This window comes from Melanostigma gelatinosum (assembly GCF_949748355.1).
Source record: "Melanostigma gelatinosum genome assembly, chromosome: 10".
Lineage (NCBI taxonomy): Eukaryota > Metazoa > Chordata > Actinopteri > Perciformes > Zoarcidae > Melanostigma > Melanostigma gelatinosum.
Window position 1 is genome coordinate 19,983,838 of NC_136643.1, and position 21,515 is coordinate 20,005,352.

The following is a 21,515-nucleotide window of genomic DNA, read 5'->3' on the forward strand; positions in this document are numbered from 1 at the left end:
TGTCTCTTAGTTGAGATGATCTTTGTGAAAAGAATCAGCCATCCATTATTAGTCTACAAGAACAGACAATATCAGTCTCAAAAACCACATATTTATTGGCTCTATTAAGACTTTTGCTTGTGCATAAAAGTAAGAACTCCGGCTGAGATTCTGCAGCAGGATGCTGCAAGCATCAGCTCAGGGTCAGCTGAAGTCCATGTCCTGTAGCCTGAAGCAGCGCTCAGGGCAGCCTTCACTATGAGCACAACAGCAAATAACAAGCCTGCATATGAGCCCACCAACAAGAGCAGCCACAGTAGGGTTTGAACTTTTAACTTTTTTCTAGCAACAGATTTACGTTGCTTACAGTGAATAGAACTCCCACATTACCCTGTTAAGTGGGAGTTTTTTTTTAACAGATTTCAAAATTACATTTTAGTAGTTATTGAAGACTACAAAGATTTGTATATCTTTCTTAACAACTGATTTCATTGTATAATGACGCTAAATATCATCAAGACATTTGTTTGACATTATTCAACAGTGATTCCATTGCAGCCAGAACATTTGGCCTCCCTACTGTATGAATTTCATACAGGTTACATTCACAGACCCTGAACCCTAAAGGTCAGAATATCAGTTGCGATGGCAATTGGAGAATTGAATACAATCAATAAGGGAATCCGACGATACATCCTTGATGATGGTCGGTGTATTTTGAGTCAGAGTTTTTTGTGCTCGTCTGAGCAGTAGCTTTATTGCAAGTCTACTCATAAAATACAAAGGTCCAGCTGCCCTTTTATGTTGGTTCAGGTATTGTTGAGCGGTGATTTGGCTCAGTGGCCCTCTCCCTTCCAAAGCTGCAACGCTTTGCTTTATCTGTGGATCAGACGGCGCTTGGCCAAGCCTTTGTATTGCCTGGCCTTTTATCTGAAAGAGAAAGCACATTCGGCCCCTGCCGCTCGCTCGCTCCCTGTCAGTCTGTCTGTCCACATGTCAGTCACGCGCTCGCTTTTCCGTCGGCCTCTGTGTTTGTCCGTCTCTTTCTGTTGTTTGTCTTCACTTCTCTCCTGTCATCTGTTTTCGTCATCCCTCAGCTTCCGTTCGTCATCCTGTCCTCTACCACCATTCTCTCTCTCTCTCACACACACACACACACACACACACACATCATTACAGCAGCATCATCTGCTTCGTTAGTGATGTGAACAGTGTGCGAAGTTGACGTCTGGGTGCATGGTCTCGTGTGATCTAGCCACCGCCAATTTTACTCTTCCTCCCTCTGAGTGGTCTGTAATTACTTTATCCAGCCACACACACACACACACACACACACACACACACACACACAGACATTATTTTGACACCCTGCCTGCGCGCACACACTCACGCTCTTGACTGAACAGCCACACACCCGCATACCGTACAAACCAGCATGAACTTCACTCTTTTGGCTAGCTACGACGCACCCTGATCTCCAATTCATATTCATTGAGCGTGAAATATTATAGAAATAAGTTTGGTAATAGCAATCATCTTTCAATTATCTTGGATTCGTTAGCCTTGTGACAAGACACAGAAAAAGGAAAATCATGAATATCAAATGGGACCAATTTAACCAAATGATCATGGACTAAATCACAATTTCATGAATAAATAATATTAATTAAACAGCAGCAGGCATATGAATCACTCCTGTATGATAGCTGACGAGGGTTTTTTTGCATCACAAAGAGCTGATCAAACATCTCTCCGTAATATTTGCCCATCAAGAGAGCGTGCATGGTCTATGTATGGTGCATTGATGAAGAGGAATATTGAAAATGATGTTGAATGAAAATGTGCCTTTTCTTCTCACTTTAAACGGCCTCCCGTCTAATTTCTTTCTTTTCTCTCCGCGCTGCTTTTACCATCCGAACCTTCTCTTTACATTCACCTTCTCCTGCTTCTCCTCTTCCCGCTCCACATCGTTCATCTCTTCTCCCTTTCCCTGCCATCCTTCTTTGGCTTCCTTTCCACATCGTCTCTGCCCAAATCCCCTACATCTTTTCCCTTCTTCCACAACCAAATCCTCAATTCTCCTTCAGCATCAGACCTCGCCTCTGACCAAGGCCAGGTGTTGGTCATTGTCACAGCAGCGGTTGGTGGCTTCACTCTCCTCGTCATCCTCACCCTCTTCCTCCTGATCACTGGAAGGTAAGAGCACTTCATTCGCTTGATGTACTGTCTTGCCTGTATATTGACTTTTAAAATCAACCAGTCACTGTTGTCTGCCGCTGATATATTGCTACAAATACTGTACACTTGTTTTCGATGCATTTAAGGGTGCATTTCAGCCAAGAGTGCTTTTCTTATTAGAAATATGAATTGTGGTGTTCCTGCAAATCATGTCACAATGTCTGCTTTGAAAAAGGCCTATTTGGTTTATGCAACAACTTTTTGTTTCTTCCTTCAACTACAGTGCTGTAAACACCGTCATATTCCTTGCCTTACAGTGTAATTGTTCTGTATTTCAGGGAATTGGAGAAAGCTTACATTAAAAAGGACTTGATTACATTTTGCTTCAGCAATTGCCTTTGGACTTTCCATACCCCTAAATTGAAGTGACGCTGAAAACATCTTGAGGACGGCTGGTTTGATATGTGCACACGTCTATTCGTGAGATCTGTGTGTGAACTTACACACGTATGAATGTGTTTTGTGAGATTTTCGCTGATGACTCACAAGCCTCACAAGAAACCATTTTTAGAGCAGCCTAGATTATTACATAATCCAATGATTATTATGGTTATTATATACCATGACATTACTTTTGGCCCATCTAGCACAAACAAGACACACATGTATGAACATGGATCTATGATGGCGGAGGTAAAAACACAGACTCACAGACATGGACAGAAATATTCAGAGAGCAAATGAAAAGCAACGCAAGACTCTTTTTTTGTGTGAGGAAAAAAAAGGACTTCATTTCACAAGTGTGAGGCTGAGAAGGTTTGGAGGCTAAATCATGTGCCATTTCACATCATAAATATTATCTTTGTATTTTTGTTGTATTTTTCAAGAGCGATGTTTAAATGTAGGGAGCTATATTTACAACACAAGAGTTCAATCTGCATCAATTCATTAAAATATTCAATCTTCCAACATGGGAAAGTTAATGTAATACCATTAACTTCTACAGATATGCTACAACATCAAATCCGATTCGATAAACCTGCAATCACTTATTTTGCCACTTGGGGCAAATGTAAGTCCAATGTTATTATTTCTTTCAGCTCTGGTTTGGTCTCTACCAACTCCTGAGGAAAATATCTGGCTCTTTAGCTGCTAAATGCTTCACTATATTCACCAGCTAGTCGTTATATGTCTGTATGCTGTTTGTTGCTTGTGTACAGTGCAGGTTTTTAGACATTTGTCAATGAAAACAGCTCTATGAGACCGTTGAGAGTGAACCAAAGCAATAAAGTTGTCAGCCGGACCCAATAAAGCTCCATTTGTAAAGCTGAGGGCTGCTTATTCAGGTAATAATTCTCTGTAGGTTCATCACCACAACCGACCCCTCAAAAGGTGTCACATTGCTTTAAAACTGTCATTTGATACGGGGTTTTTTTTCATAAAACATTGACAATCGACAAAAGGTATGATGGCGCTAATATGGTGTCACTGGTTCCCAGTTTTGCAAATAAACTAAATCCAATCAGTAACAGATAAACCTTTCTGTCAACACTGCTGTTGCTTTAAATTGTTCTGTCATGGTGCCATCTCCAGTAAAACGCAAAGTAAATATGCTCACAATCTGTGTAGACATTGAGAGACACATTTCGAAATTTAAAGTCAAGTTTGCCAGTTGTCTTAAGGACACTTTAAAAGAGAGGGTTGGAAGAAATCAGGAGCAAATATGGTGCTTATGTTTGATTGCACATTCTGCTAAATTTAGGGTCCAGATGATTTGCTGTGGTCGGATTTGCATTTTAAAAAAGCACAGCCTCTGAGAGCATGTGCAAACATTAAGAGTAATATGAAGGACCTGAAATGAACGTTTATTGTAGAGAAATCTAAAAGTGTTTATAGATGATCGATGTTCTATTGTGATATGGGTTCATCTATTTGCTAGAAACTCAGACAACACATCCTAAAAGCACTTCTGTCAGAAATACATGAAAATCCAATGCTGTATGTTGCTTCACATTCTCTTATTCTGGCTAATTAGACATCTGCTCAGGTTGAAGCGGGGTACAGCTGTACTGGGAAATTATGTGAGGTCACCAACTTTGTGAGTCACTGAGAATGACAAAGGCGTAAATTACCCCGGCCTAATAAGTTCAACAAATCAAACAGTAAAAGCAAAATAAGGGGAAACTACATGAACAGCATCAATGGCAAAAACAAGAACATTTTTCTCTGCCTCAGGAAGCGCAGCTCGGCAAATTTCTGGATGCCTGGTCACACTAAAGTTTTTAAAGTTTTAAAAAAGTTTTTGTCGCGTGGGCAGATAAATCCACAAAATGTTTCACTTGTTCAACACACAAATTTGCACAATTGACCAACAGCAAATCATCTCGACAGTAAGCTCTTCTATCTTATAGGTTGTGTTGCACCAACCTATTATTGAACTCTCCTCTGTCTGAGTTGCCAGAGAGTTTCCACGTGTGAGCAGTGAACTTCACAGATATGAGATCAATGTTTCCATCAGACAAGGTGCACTACCTCACAGGGAAGTCCTTTAGCGGTGGCATGATGTGAATGGCAAAAGATTTTTAAGGCCATCACCTTAGAAAAAGCTGAAAGCAATAGAGTTATGGCAGGGATTTATAATTTTCTTCTTATTTGTATGATGTGATCCCAGTGTGTCTTTTTCACTGGTATATGTATGAAAAACTCACACACACACACACCAGATGCAATCGCTAAAACAAGCCCTTTAGATCTTTTGCATTCTAGCACAAGAAGGTCCTTTTTTTACCGTAATCTAGCTAAAAGCAGTCGCTGCAGCAGTGTTTTTCTGACTATATCACGATCCGTCATATCTGTGATCCTTCTGCCCTGAGTAGGAGGGACTTTCGCTCTCTTTCAATAAAATTTTTTTTTTTAAAACTCCAAATACATTTGAGCTGCCAGAGAAAGCTTTCAGTCACACAGCTCTCATCGATGTACGGTCCTACAACACAAGTGAGGATATAAGAGGACCCGCTGTACGGGGAGTTTTCACACCTGGTTGCCCTAAAAGCGTCCTTGATTCCCATCTATGTTTGCATCTGCTCTTCTTAAATTTCTACGAGAGCAAAGCTGTCACGACTGCACACCTAGCTGAAGATTTGTGCTGTATGTGTGCTCTTTATCCTCGAGTTGCCTGTCAGTCTCTGCTCCTCTTTTTTGTTTGTTATCGTTTTATTCATATTATCGTTCCTCCTTCCTTTCTGTGCCCTCTGTAGCAGCAGAGCGTTGTGCCGTGGTGAGGTGACTGTGAGGGATGTTGGGGCCAGCGGGGAGTGGTTTGAATTACACTGATGCTTTGATTAGGGCTCTTGGCAAGGTTGTTTTTTACTGAGGTGCATGTGTATGTGTGGGTGTGTAAAGTGCTTGTGAATATGTAATGTAACAATGCTCAGCAGCCCAGAGAGCGGTGACAGAAGCCACGGTTTTGTGTGTGATAACTGTCTTTGTGTGTGTCTGGATGTGCGGCCTCTTTTCAACATGAACGCCAGTGAGACACAGGGGGAAAGGCGGATAAAGGGATCAGAGGATAGGACTGGAAAAGACTGATAAAGGCACATGCCACCATTTATTTAATGAACAGCTTGACCCCATCACCACAGGTCAACAGTAGCTTTCCAAATCCCCTTCTTGTCCTCCCAGCCCGTGTTGGCCGCCATGTTATCTGCCCTGTCTGTCAGTGTCCAGGATCCCACAGACTTCACTTAGCCCAAGCCCAATCTGGCAACCCGCGGCTCGTAGCCCCCTGACACCTGCTCTAATGTGGCAACCCGGATTATGTTAAGTCTTCAAAGAGGAGGATGCTCACATATGATCACATGAACCCACACACATTCATACAAGCAAGCGCTTACACACACTTTCTCCACTGGTGCATTGTGGCCATTTTGACTCCTGGTTAATTCAATCTCACCGTGCCGTTATCGGATCATTTTGCCGCTTTATTAGGCAGTACAATTCTCTCTACCGGTGTTTGGATGTTGTTTTTGTTGATTAAAACAGTTACGGAGGCAGCAGCCCTTGCTTCACATTATGAACAGAGGAAATGTATCCTTTAGGAAAATGGGAAATCTAGATGCTGATCAATACAAAAGAAACACAAAGAGAAAAAAAATGTTTTGACTCACTCAGGAGTTGGTGGAGACCAAAACAGAGCTGAAAGGAGAGTGAATACTGTGCTGACAGTCATCACGTGGACACAAACGTGACATACTGGCAGGTTCCACATGACTTCATAAATTGATGATAGTGTCAATGTTATGTTTATAGCAATTAGGGTAACGGATCACAGGGGGGACCCACATACATTATTATGCCGTGAAACAGAATTTCAGGCACATTGTACACATAGTCTGACACTTTGAAGATGACAATAACGATATCATTTTATCTAAATCTCAAACGGATTAGCATGAGAGTGATATCACATGACATCAAACACCTCCTTGTTTTCAGGTTTCCCTCTTTTTATTTTTGCGAGTTATTATTTATGTATTTATGTATTCAACACTTTACAGTTGGCGTTCTTTTCAAATATTTTGTGTCAAAGTGTGGTGAGCTCCGAGTCAAATTCATGTCTGCGCGCTGTACTTTGCCATGACCGCTCTTCTTGGTTCTATGTGTGATTCTGACGCGGGTACTTTTGTGTTTTCTTCACTTTTTATTTCAACATCCGAGCATCTATTTGGATAAATTCCTCTCCGGTCTTTTGCAGATGCTGTCATCTAATCTCTCAGCTTTTCAGACTTTCTTGGCAGCAGCTTTTTATCAGTCGCTGACTGTCTCTCGTTGTCTCCGTGCCCAGATAAACACACACACACACACACACAGGAGGATGACAGAGTTTTTGAATCAGTGGCTGCATTTAATTCTCTCTGTGAAAGAGTTTCTGTTCCTTTAAGTTCCGTTTACCTTATTTTCTCAACAATTTTGAATCTGTGTGTTTATGTGTATATTCCTGCACACCACTTCTATTTGCATCACATTAACTTCATCTGTAGACCATCTCTTCCAAGGCCTGACGCTCACCGTCTGCCTACAACGTTCTTCAAATGATGAGCTGCAACAATAAAACAACCTTCCCATATTGTTTAGTTGTATTCTGTTTCATTCCAGGTCATATACACTGTAGCTTTGTGTTGTTTCGCTGCTGTTTGATCCTGTTGAGTGTTGGATTTTTACCTGAAAGTTTTCAGAAGCTTTCATGAACTGCTTCTATTAATCTGTGTTCCAATGAAGATTTAATGGATTGTAGACTAATTAGCCTCTGAGATATGACCGCTTATCGCCATAGGTACCGCCAAAGAGAACGAAAACAGATTTTCGAGATTGTGACTTTAACTCTGTCCATCAATGTGTTTTCCAGGTGTCAGTGGTACTTTAAGGCCAAGATGTCTTCAGAGGAGAAAAGGAGGACCGATTATCAGAATGGACTTGGTAAATCAATCTGTCTACATCTCTCTTCTTTGTTGTTGTTGTTTTTTCTCTCTCGGTGACAGTTTTTTCTTTTTTCGCAAATTTCACATGGCAAAAATATTGAGTCAAGAATTGATTTTCATGTTTATATTACCATAAACATGGTAGGAGGACGTTCGCAAGGTGTTGCGTGTTATATTTAAATGTAAATGTTTGTTTGGTATATTAGTTAGTGTTGAAAATGACTTTTGCCAGTGAGAGAGAGTTTTATTCTGTGTTGCGTCTTTGCAAATAAATAGAGAAGCAAGTGTAGCAGGCTAGCCACGTGCTCTTCTCTTTGCATTCAACACAGAATGCACAAATATTGACTTGCTATTGTCTCAGAACTACCAGGAAAAAGAGTAGGAAATGTGACATTTATATCATAGTCAACGGAGCAAAATTATTTCAACCACCATGCTCCTTCATCCGTCTCCTTCCTCTCCAGCACTCAACATGTGATGTTCTACATGAGCATTTTTCATTTTCATTTCAATTTCTTCTTTTTGAATAATCTGGCCACTTAGCTGCATCCCTGAGCTGTCTGCTTCTGCACTCCTGTACCTTTCTGTCTCTTTTGTCTTTTAATACCCAGCGTTTCATTTCCGAAAAAAAAAGATCTTTGAAAGTGAGCATTAAGACAAAGATTGGGGCGAGACATGGGAAGATTGCTAGAGGAGAAACCGAGAGGAGAGAGAAACAAGAATAGGAAGGGCAACCAGGACTAAAGGTAGAGGAAGATAGCCAAGATTAAAGCACAAACCGTATATGTGAGTGTGCCTGTGTCTTGTCTCAGCCCTGGCTGTGGTAATGAGCAGAACCTTTGAGGGGAATACATGGTTGTTTGGGTTTTGCCGGTGCCAGTTCATACATCACAGACAACTCATTGTGTTTTATTTTGGTTTTGTGACACTTTATCGATCTTGAAGGAGAAACACACATTTTGTGTAGCCAGCCCCTCCCCCTCCTCCCGTCCACTGAGGTCGGGGTCAGAAGGCAGAACAGCAGCGGCCTGTTAAAGAGTCACCGACTTGCTCAAGGACACTTCAACAGGGTGGATGCTTGCTTAAAGCAGGGGCTTCACAGGGGCATGTAATGTCCTGTGATGCGCTGTTACTCACTTGCTGACTAGTTTTAGTCGATAGGATGCTACGGTGTTACAACTTATTCATTCCTGTGCAGTCAGCGTATTTAGTGTTTTTGTTATTTTGACAATAAATATATTAAAGATCAGCCTCACATTCATTTGTTTTCCTATTTGTGTGTTTATTCTCCACCGAAACCAAAATATGTCAATGTATTTTTTATTTATTTTTCAAAATCTTTCCACATGAGTCCTGGTTACAGGAGATGTGCCCGCATGCCCGTGTTTACTGTTGAGTGTATTTGTAGCCACAGCAGCAGCTGCTGTCGTAGAAATAGTAACAATGGCGGTAAAAGCAGTAGCAGTACTGTAGCTGTTATTGGCAGTTGCCAATTTTTTCATACACATCAATGTGAGTTTTTAAAAAAATGGTCATCTAAGTTTAGCCAATTTTACCTTCCAGCCTGGTTACGGTATTAAAAGCACACTAACTCATTGTATCTTTCCCTCTGTCCCACAGTCCCTTTCCCGGGAATAAAGACCTATGTGGACCCTGATACATATGAAGACCCGACGCAGGCTGTCCACGAGTTCACCAAGGAGATCGACCCCTCCAGGATCCGTATCGAGAGGGTGATCGGAGCAGGTACACACACACACACACACAGTTATACACTCGTGTCTTTACCGTTCGCCATGTGGATGGAAGAGGATCGTTTCATGTTGGTTCGAATAACAATAGATTTGAATATGCCAAAGGAGATGATCTATTTTCATTCCACACGTATAAATATTATGATCTCCTTCTACTCCATTGTACACACTGAAGAGGATGACTTTTTTTTCCATTTCCCAGTGTCTCAGTCTCATTTTCTCGCCGCAGACTGTAGGAATATTAAAGCTTAACCGGTTTAGAGAACAAAAGAAAATATAACAATAGATTCAAGGATTTTTTTAGAAGGTGAAAGAGAGAATTTCATGAAGTTAAAGTAATCAGAGAAGAGGCAATAATGCTGGTGTTTAGATGGGAACTGCAACAGTGCCCTCAGGTGGCAGACGGTGCTGCCTCTGATATGTGATGGTGATAAGATGTTTGTGTGCTTCAGGTGAGTTTGGCGAGGTGTGCAGCGGCCGCCTGAGAACACCGGGGAAGAAGGAGATCGCCGTGGCGATAAAGACACTGAAGGGCGGATATGTAGAGCGTCAGAGGCGGGACTTCCTGCGCGAGGCGTCAATCATGGGCCAGTTTGACCACCCCAACATCATCAGGCTAGAGGGCGTGGTCACCAAAAGTAAGTAGGATTACCGGAGATGCCAATTAACTAAGTTCAGATACATTTGGCACTCTCATATGGGTCAGACTCTATTTTAAAATGTTCAACGCTACTTCTGTGGATGTGTGGTGCATTTGTCCATGTAGATTTCCAGTACCTCACGGAGACAAAGTTAGGCACAATTTGTCATTTAAATATTTGCACTTTCCTTAAAAACAACTCCCTCCAGTTTTGTTGTCTGGGGGCGACCCAGATGCTGCACTCGCATTCAGCGCTTCGCTTTAAAAGCAAAATAAATTGAAACAAGAGCATTTGAAATTGCCATCTCTTTATCCACCACAGTGTTAACCACAGTCTGATGGACAAATTCATGGCTTTGGATGTCCGAATGGTAAATTGCAGTAAAACATTTTTTTAAGGTTGCATATTTTTTTTGGTATAGAATAACAAATCAAAGCCTGATTTTCTTGGTATTTACAAGATAAGTGAGCTGTTGTGTTGTTTGTTCGCACCGTTTTGTTTCCTGTTTACGCCTTGCGTGGAGTATGCATTATCTTCTACACATACTCATAGCTCTCGTGCGTTTATATATTGTGTGTGAGTGCATGCATCTTCACGTTGGTTCTCATGCCCCGATTTTTGTGCAGGAATAGGCTTTACCTACAAAAAGTGTGTGTCGTTAACGAGCTCTTTTTTACGGGGCTCACCCTGCACAACATATGTTGTTTTTACAGGGGTCGTATAAACTGAGACATTGCTGTGAATATAAATGTGCACACACACACACACACCCCCCCCCCCCGAATGTAGATAGAGGACACATCTCAGCTTCACCCTGCTGACAGGATTCAGCTGATAAGGGTCTTGAAAGGCTGCTGATTACTGATGTTTTGCATGGATAGATTTAACTGTAGTTTTTATAGTTGATCATCACCGAAGCTGTTAAGTGAAAAAAAATCCTCCCACTCAACACTGAGATGAGTTCTCTGGTTAGACATCTGATGGTAAAAGAATAAAACCATTTTGAGTCGCTGTGGTCGGGAAGAATTTTTCATCACAGCAGAGGTCAGAGGTCAACAGCACCGACAGGCTGCACAGAATAGACTTTCGAAGGTTTTTTATTTCTGAATAGCAGCATTTTCACAGCTGTAGATATCAAATCACAGTAAAATGTTCTATCTGGCCTTACTTATTTATTTTTTTGCTTTTTAATAACACCACAAACCCTTGAACTCTTCATTTCTCTCCTACGTTTTCCCCCGAGAGGCTTTAAAGTCAAATAAAGTCAACTCTCAGTTTTAATCATGTAGAACACTTCGTACAAGTAGTATCATTTTTAACTTGTCAACGATACTTTCACCGAATAATAAATGAAGTATATACGTATGTAATATCACATGAAAAGTAAAAAGCATGAAATATATTCAGGAAAATGGTTGAATCTAACATAAGAAGAAATAACCAATTAAACGGATTGTAAGTCGTCTGCGATTTTTAAGAGAGGAAGTCATCAGAGCAAACCATTTCCAATGGTGCATGCACACACACACACACACCCACACACACACGCGCACAAGACAATACACCAAATCATGCAATCAAAAGCCATTTGTGCTTGGCAGTGGGGGTATCATATATAGAGACACATTATTCGTATCCCTTTTCTGTCTGCCTGCCTCTCTCTCTGTCTTTCACTCACTTTCTCCATCTTTCACTCCCTACATCTGTTGTTTTTCTTCAGAGACTAATTATGGAGTGTATTGTGCTGTGACTGACTGCTATACCTGCTCCGAGATAACAGGTGACACATTTGACTCTGGCGAACAGGTGCTTTTGTTTTGTTTTTCAGGCGCTGCACTGCGTTAGTACACATTGTTTCCGGGCGTTGCTAATTAGCTCAGAAAACGCCAAGCTTGATCAAATCATTTCCTTCCTGTCCCTCCTGGGTTGGTGTTGGGGGGGGGGGAATGTATCTGCAAATTTACGGGTGTGATACATTTTTGCCGATTAAAAAAAGAAAGCAACATCATGTGCCTATTTGGTCTGAAGTAAGTCTTCCCATCCATCCATCCATAGACCCACCATGCCTTCTTTTCTCTGGTGACAGCAGTGTGGAGGTAGGATCAGCATTCCCTTGTTGATGTTGATGCTTGATTCAGCGTTGGTTGTTTTGAATGTAAAACAAATTCAAGCTGTTTAAAAGTGAATCTAACGCAGTCAATATTTCTGTTTTCCCAAAGTTGTAAGCCACAAAAACATTTTCATCAGTTTTCTTCCTCACCTGCAAGAGATTAGAACCCAAAATTTGAAATTGCAACATACACATTCAATGATAACGATAACACAAACCATCATCTTTCTTCTAGCCTGACCAAGTCGTTTTGTTGCCGTAATCTAACCAACCGCTCACAACCTTAACCACCTTGCATTGCACGTTCCTGAAACCTATTTTTGGTTCAGAAATGTCCACACTGAATGTATCTGTGGTTTGCAGAAACGTACGATGCCAACATTTCTTCTGGCGACTGGGGATGTTTGCCAAACCGCCTCGCTCTTCTTTTAATTAAAACATACTGTATTATTGAAGCATAAATCTGACTTTGCGTGGTATGTTGTCTGCTTTCGAGTGCAGGCAGAATGGTCTCAGTGCTGCCAGCAGTCTCACCTGCTGTCTCCTCCAATGAGATGTTGAGGCCGCTATCCCGATCAGTCCCAGCGAGTTAAAGTGAGGGTTGTCCGTGAACAGATTGGTCGATCTCGCTGTCAATTTATCCATCAATAGCCCTGCGAGTAAATGAACTGTCATGCTGGCTTGTAACCCCTCCCAATGTGTTATAATGCCGACCCATTCGGCATGTGCGCATCAAAGTTTGGGTGCGTCCCATTCTTCCTAATTGTTCAGGGAAAAAGTTGCACCTAAAAAATTGTTTTGCTTAAATACATTTTGTAACATCATAAATCTTGAATGCAACTATTCACATCGAATCAATCATAATGTCCAAACGGTCCTGGTTATTCCGGAAGAGAAAATGGGGAATGCATCTATATTTGAAGCTGTCGTCTGAGATTTTGAGGAGCCGATGAATGGAAGTAGCACAATAACATTGTTGGCCACTGTCTAACTGTGGTTGTTATTGCCTGTCTGTCACAGCAGTTATCAGAGATGGATTTGAGGGGGTGAAGTGGTGGTGACAGATGTCATTTAGACCAGATGTAACATGTTACAAGCCGTGTAATATCCTTTTGTCTGAAATTCGGATCTTTAAAGTGAAACTACAGTGAGACTGCTATATGCTCTTCATGAAACAGGAAATACTCCGTATCCCACAAAGCCATTCACATGTATTAAAGTAATCCTTTCACAAATCTTTGCATTGACACTATAGTTGTGAGTGATACCTTCCACCGTGTGATTTTCTTTTTTTTTCACATTCCCACCTGAGGAAAAACGCTGAGTTGAATCTGGAGTGTGGTATCAAGGTGTTACTTCACGACAGTAACACTTTTATTTCTCTTTAGAGCAGCTCCGAATGGTTTACAGCTCACCAGCGGCACACGGGCCTGGACAACTGCCTCCCAGCTGTCAACCAGTCAATCTGTAACACCGTAGGGATACTCTGTGGGGAAACAATAACATTCGGAAAGAAAAGACTGCGCTTGCACCTGTTTCTAAACCAGTGTTTCATGTCATGCTTGAACTGAATACTGAACAGATCCCGTTGAAAGGGTCGGAAGGGTTTTATGAATTGAGCGTCTTGACTCAATGCATCAATCGACTGCTGATGGCCTGTGTGTTTCCCCAACCCTCTCTTTGTCTCAGACTAGCAGTTACACACACACACACACACGGAGTGTGATTTTGTCAGACATTGTTTACCTGAGCCCAATGTGTCACCTACGAACGTTATCTTGTGCTTCATCGGGGGATCATTTGGCACCAGCGTCTCTTGACTAATAGTTTGACGACCATTCAATAATGTATCATGCTGACCAGTCTCCGTGTTGTCATATGACATCTTTTTGCACATGTTTAGATGCGTACATAATAGATGATAATAGATGCAAATTTGAAAATTGTGTGTGTGTGTGTGTGGGGGGGGGGGGGGGCGTCAACAATGTGTCACTTTGTTGAAAATCACATCAGATTTATTCAGCATCATGAACAGCTGATACGATGGATATAATTACAGTTCATTTGCATTTTTAATGGTGAAATAAAATAGATTTTTAATTAATCTTGATATTAACTTTTAAAAACCTGTAAGAAAATCTAATCACAGACCGAATGGAAGTGGCTGAGCTGTCATTACATTCTTCTGCTATGTTTCTTCTCTCCGCTATACACTCTCCTTCGTGGAATAAATCCATAATAGCAAATAAAAGGTCGTTGTAGAAATAAGCAGTGTGTTGTGTTTGTGTGTCTGCAGGCAGGCCTGTGATGATCGTGGTGGAGTACATGGAAAACGGATCGCTGGACTCGTTTCTGAGGGTGAGTGTTGAGACTCGTGTTTATGTCCGCTTTCAGCCTCAGGAGGAGTTTTCTGTGGGGGAAAACTACACAGGACAAAAAAAGCTGATATAAAGTACAGCTTGAAAAAAAGATGAAGCCGTTACATATCTTCTAACGGCCTTTGTCTCAGTCTGTTGAAGCAAACCTACCTTGTGTGTCTTTGTTGCTGGCGGGATAGCAAGATCACCCTCCTTAGGTCCAGGATATTGCTCACAGCTGTGGACCGAGCAAGAAAAACAGGCAGTTTCATTCTGTCTCTCAAGAAGAAGCTGGAATGGGAGCATATTGTCCTGCCAATAAAGTGCCTGCATAAAATCAAGTATTTCAACATAGAATATTCTGTTGCTCCATACGTACCATGAGGTTTTTGTCAGCGTCATACACTCCTTTTCTTTCTCATTGTCTGTGCTGTCTCAATTCTTTTTAAATGGCGACTCATTGTTCTCTGTATTCTGCTCTCTCCTGTCAGCAACATGACGGTCACTTCACCGTCATCCAGCTGGTGGGCATGCTGCGTGGCATCGCCTCGGGCATGAAGTATCTGTCGGACATGGGCTACGTTCATCGAGACCTGGCAGCTCGAAACATCCTGGTCAACAGCAACCTGGTGTGTAAAGTGTCCGACTTCGGCCTGTCCCGAGTCCTGGAGGACGACCCGGAGGCTGCTTACACCACGACGGTACACGCCTGACACAACCCTCTAAAACCAAGCAGCTGATACTAATTTATTACAGGGTTTAACAAAGCTGAGGTCATCCTGTTCCAAGGAATATAAACCCTATAGTACAGGCTCCAAACTGGGATTAAATGGAAGGCAGGCATGTTGCTGAACCCACATGCAATATTTGGGAAAATGTGTTTGGTATTTGCATTCAAAAGCCTACGATGAAAATATATCGTCTACCAAAGATAACTGTTGTCCTCCTTTTCTCAGCAGCAAGTTTTGCATGTTTTAGCTCTGCAAATATAGTGACACAGATAGAAGTACAAATAGCCACAGCACGGAAAACATCTCAGCTCATACTCGCGATACTGTTGGAAATGATAGATCCTGTTGTTGTATCTTATCCCTGTTATTTTCTAACGTATGTTCCTTCTTTCCTCCAAATGTAAGTCGTGTTAGTGTAGAAAGTTATTTGGAATTGATACATTTCCTGATTACAGATTGAGTTTACAGACTGATGCCACTGTGTCTCTGTAAACTTGAGACATCAGCAAACTGACTGATGCTCTGCGCTCTTACTTTTCTGCCTTCTCCCCTGAGGCCAGTGAAAGATGGAGTTGCCTTAGATAGCGAAAAGCTAAACTTCAAAAACTGAAATGACGCTGCTCTGTAAATCTGTCTGAGCCCTGAGTGACCTCCATTTCCTGGTTTGTATTGAGGTCATTGTGGGAGGGAAATGCTGTCTTTACGGTTCCAAGTTTAGCTTTCTGCTCCACAACACTGTGGTTGAAATCGGAGGGTGAGGTGAGAAGAGAGGAGGGAATGAGGAGACAGGAGAGGAGACGGGTGAGGTGAGATGAGGTGGATTCTGGCATTTATAAACACAGAAATATTGATGAAGTTTCAGGATTGAGAATAGGACAGCACTTGGACAGCAGGATTTATGAAATATTCTAAGTGTGTTTTAAAATGGCTCTGCACGCTTTCACAGCTACTTTCTTCAGTCACAACTCTGCTGGAAAGTGATGTTTGCAGGGCTGAGGCTCGTGAGATGTACTTTGAATGATTTCCTGTATTTGTGTGTGAACAGGGCGGTAAGATCCCCATCCGATGGACCGCTCCTGAGGCCATCTCATACAGGAAGTTCTCCTCGGCCAGCGACGCCTGGAGTTACGGTATCGTCATGTGGGAAGTGATGTCATATGGGGAGCGGCCATACTGGGAAATGTCCAACCAGGATGTGAGTATTGCAGTCATAACACGTCATTCCTGCAGATGGAAGAGACTTGTCCATGTTGTTTCCACAAATATTCTCCTCACAAGCCTGGCTCTCTAACCTCTCGCACTGCCGCGTACCTCAATATTGACTCCTCAATTCAAGCCCTGCTCCTCTGAGTAAATATTTAGCTTATTTTCCATTATATCTGTTAAAATTTCTGCCCTTTAACCTGCTCCCTGACTGTTTTCTAACATGAAAAGCCGACCTCTGAGAGAGAGAGAGAGAGAGAGAGAGAGGAGGGGAGGAACAGATATGCTGGTGAGATTCACCAAAAGGATGAAAAAGATGAGTGAGAGGGAAAGGAAAAGAGCATTGAAGGTCAGAGGTTCAGAGGACTTCAGGCCGCTGGAGGGGGAGTTTGAAGCTGTGGATTCAGTGTGGCTGAGCAACCCGCTGATCCCTGGGCTGTGGTCAGGGATTGGAGGGGCCACGGCGGAAGCAGATCCATCCCTCTCTCCGCTGAGTGTGAAAGCTCCACCGTAATCCCTTCAACCCCATACACACAGACTCGTACACATCCATGCACACACACATTCACTGAGGTCCCGGGGTTTGGGGAGGATTTTTGCTGTTTGGGAATTGCTTAGAAGTGCTTTCCAAAGCAAAAGGCCAGCCAAGCCGCAAAACCAGCCAAACACTATCTCTTCCTGCTCAGCCACTTACCACTGCTCCCTACAAGGATACATGGATCTCTACCTTCTCGTAGACTCACAGATATGACATGGAGATTAAATAATAGATGCTTATACAAAACATTACATACGAAGATGCTTGCTGTTCTGCCTCTTTTTAGGATGAATCCTACTGGCTTCATATGTTATGTTATCATTTATATCGCATTTGGACAGCCTCACACAGCCTGGATGTAGACTCTTTGTTACACTACACTGTTAAATCTGCACATAGCCGATGGGAAGCCCATGTGTGAAAGGGGAAGAAATGGCCACACAAATAGAATCTCCTCACTGGATGAATGTGAAATAAAGGCATACGTTCGACATTTTCATTTTGTGAAACACTGTTCCAGTTAAAGAGGAATGTTCTGATAATTTCAGTCGGTTGACTTCGTAGCAATGAAGCTTTGTAAATGAAACCCCACATCCATAGACAAATCCATACAGTGCAGAACAATGCTACATATAGGTCAGTAGGTTTATTGTCTTTGTCTGGTCTGCTACAGTCTGCGAGAGCAAATAAAAATCACAATTTCAAGTCTGAAACTTTCCAACCGAATCGATCCATTTTCAAGTTCATTAAATTCTACTACGGCAGCCTTCTTCCACATTTCGACTTCGTCCGTCATCACATTCGACTGTCTCTCCAGGTGATTCTCTCGATTGAAGAGGGCTACCGGCTGCCTGCACCAATGGGCTGCCCTGTGGCCCTGCACCAGCTGATGCTGCACTGCTGGCAGAAGGAGAGGAGCCATCGGCCCAAATTCACCGATGTCGTTTCCTTCTTGGACAAGCTGATCCGTAACCCCAGCAGCCTGCTGCCGCTGGTAGAGGATATTCAGAGGTACAGTATTGAAGACTTCGAATTTGAGTTATTTGAGTTGCAATAAAGAGTGAGCTATGATCGGACAGCTCTTCTAAATCCAGAGGCAAAGATAGGGTGACATTGCTGGTAGAAGTCCATAACATGCTCTTACTCCTACGCCTTAAAGTAAAACCAAGTGTGTGTCATTCTGAGAACTGTAAACCAGTAAGGTCAGTTGTCCACCTCTGAGATGCTTCAGAAATACTGGCAGGATCTGACATCATCCTTCTTCTTTTTTATCAGTCTTCCAGAATCTCCAGGGGACGATATGGACTACCCAATGTTCATCTCCATCGGCGACTGGCTGGACGCCATTAAGATGAGTCAGTACAAGAGCAATTTCATGGCAGCTGGCTACAACACATTGGATTCTGTTGCGAGGATGAGTATTGAGTGAGTAGCAGAGCTTAAATATAACTATTATTAAGTTGCCTGAAACCAAATAGGAATATCTTTGTCGTAGAAGAGGGGATTCAAAGGGAACAATTTTAGTCATGAAGTTCAGTTTACTTTTTTCGAGGAGTACTATTCAAACTGAATGCATTTTGTGTTTCTATGAGGGAGCTTTTAAAAATAACCCTGATGATGTCATAGTGATGTCATCGGTGTTATCTGAACTTCATCTTGAGTCTTAAACCTTTAACAGAATGCTGGTGGTTCAAACTGTGTGTGTGAAGATTGAAAGATGTGTTTTGTTTCACGTTGACCGAAACGTTGTGTCTCAACTAAACTCGGTGTCCGCAGTGAAATTATTTTGTTAATCCTCACTCGGTCCATATATGACTGAGGGACAATAAATGAAGCTCACAGCACACTTGTCGGTGTAAACACTGCCTGCCCGACTCAGTGGGCCGCGTTATAAAAAACTGCAGTGAATGAAGTCAACGAAAAGTCCTCACGAGTGAGACTCAAAGCGTCCCGCGTGTGCGTTTTTGTGTTTTCCCTCTCGGCCTAGAGATGTGAGGCGTATAGGGGTGGAGCTGATCGGCCACCAGAGGCGGATCTCCAGCAGCGTACAGACCCTCCGCCTTCAGCTACTGCACGAACAGGAGAAGGGTTTCCATGTATGAGGACAGCCTGTAACACAACCTGGGATGGACAGACAGATGGACCAGAGGGAAGTGAAGTCTAGACCTTTGGACAGACAGTCTACAGCCTGTGCCTGAGTCTAAACCACTCATAAAGGAGGCCACTGGACAGACTACCACAGCCGACTGCCCCCTGCTCTCCCTCACATCCAGTAGTAACAGACTTTTTCCTACTATACACCCATTACCCAGTATACCTGGCTCTGCCTGATAGACTTTAAACACTGGCCCAGGCCCTCTCTTAGGGGAATGTAATGCCTTGTTGCAGCAGCAGTATTTTTTGTGTGGAATCTCTTTTTTTCCTTGTTGGTATTCTTTCCTTGCTCCGAGTTATGTGCTCATTTAGCTGCTATTGGGTGTGCAATCGAAACGTATTTTGGAAAAAGTATCCTCTATCTTTTATTTTGGAGTTTGATAATTTGTATCATGATGGTATGATTTGCATTGCTTTAGTTGAACCTCTCTCCAGATAATCTGGTGTGCTAATACTTGAAGTGAGAAGCAAGTGACGGGGTTTTCTTGAATGTTTAAAAAGTGTATAGACAATTAATCAATAATTATTATCATAACCTAATATCTATATATGTGCAGTCCTGTATGTGAAAGCCCTCGTAAATCTGGATCTTATTCAAGATGTTTTATTTATGTAAGATTTTTATCCAAATCAGCAATACGGTATTATGCAGTCACCTCAGTATCTCAGAGAGAAATGAAGAATTGTGCAGAGAGAACTCTTGTTGACATGTAAACATGAGTCCAACATCACACCATCCACCTGTTATTGTCACATGCTAAACTTGTGGAACTGGATCCGTTGCCTTCAGATGAACAACCATACAAGTCCATCCCGACGATTTCTAGCAACCAGCGTGCTCACAGTTGTGTGAAAAGCCTGATTAATTTTGGATTGTGACTGTTATACATTGCCTGAAAGTACACAATCGCCACCGTCTTAACATATGAATGTTCACAGAGCTTAGATAGGAGATGTTTGAAATCGTCCGGAGACGTAACATGGACTTATATGGTTCTTCAGAACGAGCCGAAATGCTTTCATATACTTTCATGTTTTCTTTTTGCCTGCACACACACACTAATGCACCTCTGGGACAAAGTTGGTCCAAGATGTCGGAGCAGAATCATTTGTTGTCGGTGCAAAGCTACTGGATGGATTTTAGAAAGTTATTCTACTCCAGTCTGTTCTTACATTGTTGTAAAGGTTGTGGCAGTGTGGCATACCAGTGTACATAGACGTAGTCTGAAATGAAAACTGTTGGACCTGCAGTAGGTGATGTCAAGTTGTGAGATGTTTGCCATTAGAATCAACATTTTTCTTCATTCGCTTAGTCAGTGGTGAATAGGCAGTGCTGCAGAATATAATCAGTTAGTTGAGCTGGGAATAGCAGACGTAGCTTCCACCCGGTGGATGGAAACCGGTGAGAAAAAGGCAGTAACTCATCATGTGTCATTCTAACATCAACAGTAACAAACACACACACACGCGCAGAATGCCTTACAGTCTGTTAACCATGCAAGACAGGAACACTTTAGAGTGGTTCATACGTTTCAGTGCTGTTCCAGGGACCTAGCCATTCGTTTGAGTTGTATTCCATATTCAAGAGAGCGACCGCCCTTCTACAGCCGTGGATTTCCTTGCAAACCGGGGCTTGATGATTATCAATGACGAAAAGGCAAACCGGATCCAGAGATCTGTGCCTTTCGGTCACGGCGTCGTTATGCATCCCGGCCTGCAGGAATAGGAAAGGTGCCCGCACACATCCAAACACACACACACGCGCTCACGTTCACCACCCCTCTACAGACTAAGGAGAATATCAGATGCTGTTTGTTTAGCATGTTCTACTGCTGAGCAATGTTAGAACGTTCTTTTGTACAAAGTACAAGTATACTTATAATTCTTGTATTTAATTTTTTTATAATTTCCAAAGAGATGTTGTAGATCTTGCACACTGTAAGAGGCAGTTACAGCGAATAGTTATTTGCAAATAAAGATGAACAGTTCTGGAGGTTGACTGCTCATTTCATTTTGTTGCCATTTTAATAAAAACAGCATTGATTCAAAAGAAGAAATGCTGTCCTATGTCTTTCAGGTTGTGAAATGAAAAGCTCGTAGAGGCAATCACGCCCCATCGATTTATACAGCTTTTATTGTAGCCTATTGTTAAATGTATCAGTCTTGCACCACCTCTTTAATAACCTGGTTGCTTCCATGAAGTCGGACACAGAACTGAGAACCAAAAGATGGAGCTGTTGGACCGCTGACCAGCTCCAGACATGACATGTGAGAAGCCCAAATTGAATTCCTGCAATCATTATGGAAATGTAAAAAGATATATAATATTCAGATTGTGATATTTTTTCTGTTGAGTTTGCCTTATCCCTTCTTCAAAAAACCCATTATGATTA

General features: G+C 42.2%; 1 protein-coding gene across 1 annotated transcript in view; it reads left to right on the forward strand.

The window, feature by feature from the left end:
- The window catches only part of LOC306783186 (ephrin type-A receptor 6-like), a 121,570-nt gene extending 100,498 nt beyond the window's left edge, over positions 1-21,072 (forward strand). The window contains exons 8-17 of the mRNA XM_079276730.1: positions 2,067-2,175; positions 7,562-7,632; positions 9,255-9,380; positions 9,841-10,026; positions 14,436-14,497; positions 14,988-15,197; positions 16,273-16,422; positions 17,786-17,979; positions 18,244-18,393; positions 18,956-21,072. Of these exons, the coding sequence (XP_079132856.1) occupies positions 2,067-2,175; positions 7,562-7,632; positions 9,255-9,380; positions 9,841-10,026; positions 14,436-14,497; positions 14,988-15,197; positions 16,273-16,422; positions 17,786-17,979; positions 18,244-18,393; positions 18,956-19,070 (1,373 nt within the window). The 3' untranslated portion in view covers positions 19,071-21,072. The remainder of the gene's footprint in view (positions 1-2,066; positions 2,176-7,561; positions 7,633-9,254; positions 9,381-9,840; positions 10,027-14,435; positions 14,498-14,987; positions 15,198-16,272; positions 16,423-17,785; positions 17,980-18,243; positions 18,394-18,955) is intronic.
- The last annotated feature ends 443 nt before the right edge of the window (positions 21,073-21,515 follow it).